Below are 7,755 nucleotides of genomic sequence, written 5' to 3'. Positions count from 1 at the left end.
CTAGCAGCCTCACACTAAGGACTTATCCACGTCATCATTTACCCAGAATACTTTGCGTGTAAATAAAATGGTCCCGTCCATGTTAAAATATATTTTGAAACTTTTAGTTTAAAAATGATAAAAACTGAACATCCTGCAGCATTTTTAAAGTCTTTATTTTACAGTTAAAATATATGTTTATCAAATAAAGTCTAATGTTACAACTAATCATGGGTCCCTTTAAATGCCTTATGTCTTCAACCCTGTTCTCATGACTCACTGTCCTGCATGTTTTAAATGTTTCCCTGTTTCAGCACACCTGCCTGAGATAAATGAGTGATTGACAGACTTCTGCTAAACCTGGTGACATTCTGAGTGGTGATTAAATTATTTGAATCAGGTGTGTTGAAGCAGAACAGCTACGACTTGCAGGAGAGTGGGTCATTGTTGACCTCTGCCTTAGAGAGAACAAGACATTAGATCCAAACTTTTCAGAGGTGAATGCAAGGAGTGTACAGTATTTTCACAGTAATGCTCAAGGAATCCATAACTCTTTCAAATTAAGACAAACCTTGTTAGCTTGATCGAATATTCCTGCTGCTCAGACCGTCAGCAGTCCTTTCATTGTCTTTGTTGTCTTTGAAGGTAAACACATAGCTTTCACAGAGTAATTAGATCAGAGACTTTTGTACATTTCTGCCATAGAAACTAAAACATTTTGCAGCTTGAAGTCATCAATAAGTACAGAACATGTTTGGAGGTTTGTTTTGATCAATCCAGGCTCTAATAAATGATCGGCAGCTCACATCTCTCCAGTTCTCTAATAAATAACAAGCCCTGCTGGTGAGTGAGTTGGGGGTTTGATTCCACTGCTAATCAGTGACATATTGAAGTGTCCCTGAGTTAGGTTAGTGCTGTGGAGGTGGGTAAATGAGAGCAGAGTGCTTTGAGTATCCTGTAAATAAGTGCAGCCCATTTACCATCTGTGGGTTTTTGAGTAAGGTTTGTATTAAAGTTGTTGTTTTTTTTTCTCTCCGTTCAGCTTTTAAAGCAGAGTTTCTATAAAACTGTTTCTGTAAAAAGTAATAAAAAGTAAAGTTTGTGCTAAAATAAGTCCAGATGCTGATAGTTGCGTCTCGGCGAGTTCCGTTGAACGTGGATGAATAATTGAAAGTTTTGAGTGAGGAAACATAGAAGCATGATGGGAAACAACCCAATGACCTGAATTCTTCTTGTGCAGCATCATTTTCAGTTAAAGTCTTGATGCTTGGAGGAGCAGTTCGCAGAAAGTGTCCAAAAAGCATTAGGGATTATTTTTACCTGATGTTTGTTTCACTGCTTTTGAAATTTTCAGGGTTTTGATAGCTTGAAACTGATCATAACAAAAAAAGTATGTTTTTCATTTAATTTTCTGCTCTCCCACCGAGCTGAGAGGCAGCTCGGAAGAACAAAAGAGACGTTTGTGCTGTCCGGGATGAACCAGACACATAGAACTGTGACAAAACAAAAAACTCAAAAGGAGCAGAACAAACCTATAAACAGACTCGTTTTCTATTTTTGAAAACGTTTACAAAGATTTGCAGGCATGTGTGTAGCTCGCTGTCATCTACAGACCAGAAACGGGGGATCTTTTTAATCTCATCATCAGAAGAGGATAATGGACGAGCTGCACAGGAGAAATAAAATCCCAGATCATGACCTTCACTAAAGATCCTCCAGCTCCTCATCATACGAGCCTAAGTAGATGTTTTTGAAAGCATTTACCACATAAACCATTGTCTTTATAACTCTCATTATGTTAATGTTGTATTTTTTTAAATCTTGATCGCCTTCTTTTTTCTAGACAGGCAGTGACTTTGTGACTTGCAGCCTCCTCTGCAGCCCCTGCACACACTCTGGATTAACGTTCTCTGCATAAACATGCCCCAGCGAGTGCACAGACAGATTAAAAATGAGATGTTTTTTACAAGCTTTTTAATGCAGACTCACACAACACGTCCATCTTTAGAAGGTTACCGCTCTGACAGCAGGTTCACGGAAGCTGCCTGCATGATAGAACGAGGCCAAAGCTGCGAAACCGGGCAGCGATTTTCAGATAGCTATCATCATCTCACAGAGGCCGAGGGGTCTGAGCTGTGATTTTCCATGGAAGCAGGTCAATACCTCACCAACACTGTTCAGTTTGTCAGATCTTTTTATAAAAACCTGATTGTCCTCTGAGGCCAACAGCTTGGACAGTGTAGCCACCACTCAGGAAATCATGCTCTTTTGGTAAACATAATGGAGACAAATTGGTTGGATCTTCTATTTTATGGAGTCAGACTGCATTAACTATTACAGCTAATCTACAGAGACCATTAAATTAGTGGTTTAGTGGCTCGCATCTTTTTCTTATTTACATTTTTAGTGAAGGGAAGTGTGTTTCCCCTGAAACAAACACACACACACACTCACTAAATCTTCCTGTTACATCACTTCATGTTTGTATTTGTGTATTTGTAGTTGGCTAACTCTGATATCATATTTCTTAATTAAATATTTATTGAATTTTTGATGGGTTCATTTGGACAGACAATTATTTTCCTTCTAATTCACTGTTCTCATGTTGTTAAAGTAGACTATAGACTTAAGAATCCTTTGTTTAAATGCACATAATTGTTATTATTTAACTTTTTTTTCTTTGTGAGTCACAGATCCCAGCTTTAATTTAGTATTTGTGAAGCTGAAAGGGAAAATAACTGTGAAAGCAGAGCCACCTGGGGGCCGACACACTCATCCTGGCTCCCTTCTCACCCAACAGATCAGGGAAATCCCACCGAGATAAACGGCAGGAAAATGAGTTATTATGCAGCTTTCAGCACAGCCGCTCAAGGTTTATCATATTAAAGCGTGAATGATAAATGTGTGTTTCACTGGAGTGTTTCAGGAAAGGTCGCGGAGGGACATGGGAGAAAATAAGTCATGTTCCCATTTAGGTGAGGGTAGGGGGGCTTTGTTTTATGAATATATATGCCCAGAGCTGCAGCACGGAAGCAGCAGCCTTCACTCAAGGTCGAGTGCAGCGTGTCGAAACGTGTTCATCACCGTTATTAACCTCTGAGATTCTCTTTAGTATTTATTTTAATAATCTGTTTGACCTGCTGTCATAACACTTTTGCTGCTGGTCTACCCTTGAAAATGACCTTAATAGCATCAACAAACAAGGATGTGCTAATAAAAAGCAACTCAAAAATGTCTCAAATAATAAAAAGAAATATTTAGTTATTTATTTTGTACAGAGCCCATCCAGTGACATTAGATTAAAAAAATTATTGCGTGACCACACCGTATGTATGTCATGGTCATGAGATAATTATTGTGGTCACTTCCATGCAGAGGCCATTGATCCATGGACGAATCTGAATAAATTTTGTTTTATGTAGAAATTAATAACATGCCTGTCACTTACATTAGGCATGAAGTAGTTCTTAACATTACATTATGTTACATCTGTAAGACCAAGGTGGTGACTGAAGTTGTATATGTTCAAAAAGATTGCATCGGATCTCGCCTTGTTCACGATTCACAAAAATCTGAGCTTCACTGTGTATGTTATGCTCAGATACCAAATAATCAATCAATATTTATGAATTAATAATTTTTGTGTTTCCTAAGTTCAGTTAGCTGTCATTCCAAAACGAGTAGATTCCAAAAGTTGTAGATGTAAGTCTTGAAAGTTTTATTAAAATCTGTCCAAATGGTTCATGAGATATTTTGCTATTACAGATAAATAAACAGAAACAAGGATAGAAACTTCATCTTCATTTATTTCTTTCAGTGGTGGGCCATCAAAACAATTGTTTGAAGGAGTTCTGGTTATTTAAATGTTCCTGTTATAATGCCAGAGAATTTGCCCAAATTCTGGTCTAAATAAAAAGTTTTTTTAATTAAAATAGACTATTTTAAAATAAAAAAGGTCTGTCATATAGTAACGTCTGACAAAAACAATCATACTGCTTTAATTAGGCGTATTTTATGTGACGCAGCTGTCAGTTTCTGCAGTGTTGCAGTAATTAAACAGTTTTTGAAGCACCGTCTTTAGCCACATGGTTGGGATCTGATTCAGCAGAAATGCAAAATGTTACAATGCAAACCTCAAAGACTCTTAAAGTCTTTAACATCACTGAAGTTCATGGAAAGGATAAATGGATTTTTCTTCTTTTTTGTTTTTATCACTTTTGATTTCTTTTGGCCATTTTTCTTGATGCCCTAAATTGTGGGAAAGAAACAGTCCAATGATTATTTTAATTTGCTCAGTTTCAGCAAAACTGACTGACTCTATTGTGAAATTGCTTTTCTTTAAATATGCTCTTCTTAACCTACATAATAAAGTAACTGCAGAATAAATACATACATTTTCCTGAACGGCAAATTTCTTCAAAGTGCTGAAGTTGCTCTTAGATTAGCATCTCAACAGCTTGATTCAATAGGCAGTCAGATGATTTACTTTTACGTTTTCATAAAGCTGGCAGACTCAGAAGGGCCGAATATAAAACACTTAGTCAAAGCTGCTGAGGCTCAGATATTTTTCACTTTTTCCTTCGTGCAGAAAACATTTTCAAAGCATCTATTAGTTTTTAGTCACAGCAGCCACGCCTGGTTGGTGGTCTCACTTTGTAGCGTCATCATAATTACATCAGCCATAAAACAACTTGGCTTTTAAAGAGTTGATCACCTTAGATGTTTGACGTTGCTGCAAAGTTTCCATGCAACACAAACACCACATGTCATACAAACACAAAATAGTACATACTGTACATTTAAATAGTTATCTTTTTCTCTTTGCTTCAGGCATGCACACCAGCATCAGCGAGATCCTGAAGGAGAAAAGCCTGAAGCCATCTCGCCGCAGCCTGCCATGTCTGGCCCAGAGTCAAACACATCCAATCAACCTCAACCACTTCCTATCAGTCCCCCTGAGTCCAGATCCCAAACCAGAGGTCGAGGACCTGAGTCAGAACATCAGCACCTCCTGCAGCCTCCTCCCCCCACAGACAGGTAATTCCACAGACAGGAGCACATTTTCCTCTCAGAATACTGGATTCAGCTGCTGCACAGATGATTTTTTTTTTTATTGGAGTGATTTAAAGCACACACATCCAGTAATATTAATTGAGCAGATTATGTTAAAGCTGCAGGGCCTCTATAAAACATTGCTGAAAGTCACAGCTGTCGTGCACTTCCACAAGCAGTCAGATAATGAAGGAAATTGCTGTCAAAAGGGGAATTTATCCATCCTCGCACGAATGAGTTACTCAGAGCAGCATGTTAAGAGGAAAATTATTCACTCGGTGTCTTCAGGAATGCTCAAAGGCAGCGAGAGCTCTATTTTTGTCGATACAAAAGCAGCACTTTAATTTCTTTTGTGTGTTTCATAGATCTCAAAATGCCTTCTGTGCAAAGAATTGTTTTGGTGCTGCTGAGTGGTAAAATCGGAATAGCTTTGAGGACGTCAGGCTAGGTAGTGGTTTGAGAACTGACATTCTGCACAGCGATGTCAGAGAAAGACGTCTGATTTTTGCTTTAACTTGAGAATGGTGCAGATGATAAAATGCAGGGATTGACAGACAAGATTTCCCACTATTTCCTCCTGTGCAAACGGATGAACTAACAGCTGCTGTGCAAAACAAAATGTGACATTTCTTAGTATTTTATTGTTATTAAGTAAAAACAAGGGCAGCAGCTGTAAAATACTACATTTCTTAATTGCACATTACAAACAATATCAGATCAGCTTTTACATATTACAAGGTTGATCAATCTGAAAAGTGTTTGACATAATCAAGGAACGTTTGCATTAATAAGGATACTGAATAAATACTAATGCATTATAGAGAAGGGTAGCTTTACAGGAGTGTACTCACTTTTTGTTGGAAGTTTAAACTAAATCAGCAAAGTTTAAGCCATCCTGGGATGTATTTTTCTTATTTTTTTACTCATTATTATTTATGTACTTCTATTAATTATTAATACTTTCCCTAAGTATTTTATTTTTACTCCTTGTATGTTTAAAATAAATTAAATAAAATCAAGCTAAGCAGGAACGGATTGTTAAAAAACATTCCTTGAAAAGTTTTTAACACAAATCTCTCACTATTAGTGCTTGTGGTATGTAATAAAGATGACTCTCAGCTACTACCACACCACATTCAAAGTCAATATTTGTAAAACTGACTGAGTTATAGCTATTTTTGTCTTAGCTAATATTGATTAGCTGTGGTGGCCATCTTGAATCAGGTCTACTCCCAAAGTTAATAAGTTGCAGGTGTACTTACAGGAACTAAAATCTGTTCTGTGGTTCATGAGATCTTTTGCTAACTCAAGCTAAGTGAACACAGAGCCACTTGTTTTTATCGACAGCAGGCAATAAAATTGAAAGCTGGTTAACATAATTTTAAATAAGGTTGTTTTGAAACTTTTCAAAGCATTGTGATTTTTTTTGTTTTGTTTTGTTTTTAGGGTTCCAGAAACAGCCCTCATGGAGCCGTAGTACATTTGAGATTACCGGTACTCAGAAAGTTTTGCTGCTAAACATTTAAAAATGAATTGTCTCAAGCATAATTGTTGCTCATAAGTTCAAGCTATACAACAGGAATAGTTGCTATTGTTTTAATGAGGAAATATTTAAACTTTGTTTTTCATGCAGGTCAATGAGTCGAGGAGCACAAGAGACAAACAAGTTAGATGAACTCATGAATAAATAATTAGAGATTTCAGATTGAGACCAGCAGTTACATTCGGTGCTCTCTAAGAAACAAATATCCACTTTAACTCTACAGAAACTGCAGCAATAACAATTCTGTCCATGTGCACCGTCTGGTTTTACTGCTTCAGTGTGCAGCAGTGCTGTGTCTGCTGTAAGTGATGCACTTCAGTGGACTTATTTTGACTAATCTAACCACATGACAATGGAATTTCTACAGATTCACTTCCCAGTTCTTTAAAATAATAATAATACAAAAACACACTTTCTTGCCTTCATGGTTGAAACACAATTTGTTTTAAATTAGTATGAATCTGTTTATTTTCTCTCTAATAATCCTGTTTGTTTTGCAAAAACAAACTGTATTAATATTTTTATGACACTATGGCTTAAAAAAAGAGGTACAAACTCCTCCAAAATTCAATTGAAGATTAACATGTCAGTCAAAGGTGAGACCAGGACTTGTAATCTGAGATCAGCAGTTGAAAATGTGTGTGAAATGACATTAGCTGAAGAGTAGAAAACTGGGATGAAGCTCAGCTACATTGTTCCCTTTAATTTATCCACTTTCACACTTGGTTCTGCACATCACAGATGAAAGTCACACAAAGCTGATCTGTTAGCGACACAAATACACTTGACTGGAGAAATGAGAAACCTGTCACACATGAAATGAAGCAGATATAATTTGTTCTGTGCTGTTTTAACGGTTTGTTTTCCATGTCAGGCTATTAGAGCTTGTGCATAATAATATTTGTGTTGTTTCATCCTTTTGTCTGGCTTATAGAAAGCACAGAAAATAAGGAATTTATTATGAGTTGTGTTACTTTTTAGGTGATTGAAAAAAATAATTTCTTGAACAGCATGCTGTTTTGCTCTGCAACATTTTGTTTTTGCATTAAAGGAAACATAATCTCTCTGGCGGCACGGTGGCTCAGTTGGTAGAGCTGATGCCTCTCAGCAAGAAGGTCACCGGTTCAAATCCCGGTCCGGGGACCTTTCTGGGTAGAGTTTGCATGTTCTCTCCGTGCATG

General features: G+C 37.1%; 1 protein-coding gene across 4 annotated transcripts in view; it reads left to right on the top strand.

Moving 5' to 3' along the window:
* ano3 (anoctamin 3) overlaps window positions 1-7,755 on the top strand; it is a gene marked incomplete at its 3' end in the record, with an annotated part of 61,998 nt that overhangs the window by 20,109 nt on the left and 34,134 nt on the right. For all 4 annotated transcript variants that reach the window (XM_014013589.1, XM_014013588.1, XM_014013587.1 and 1 more), the window contains 1 exon segment: window positions 4,810-5,016. In XM_014013589.1, coding sequence (XP_013869043.1) covers window positions 4,810-5,016 — 207 coding nt within the window.

The sequence above is a fragment of the Austrofundulus limnaeus genome, unplaced genomic scaffold (assembly GCF_001266775.1).
Source record: "Austrofundulus limnaeus strain Quisiro unplaced genomic scaffold, Austrofundulus_limnaeus-1.0 Scaffold104, whole genome shotgun sequence".
Taxonomy (NCBI): Eukaryota; Metazoa; Chordata; class Actinopteri; order Cyprinodontiformes; family Rivulidae; genus Austrofundulus; species Austrofundulus limnaeus.
This window is presented reverse-complemented; position numbering and strand designations above follow the sequence as displayed.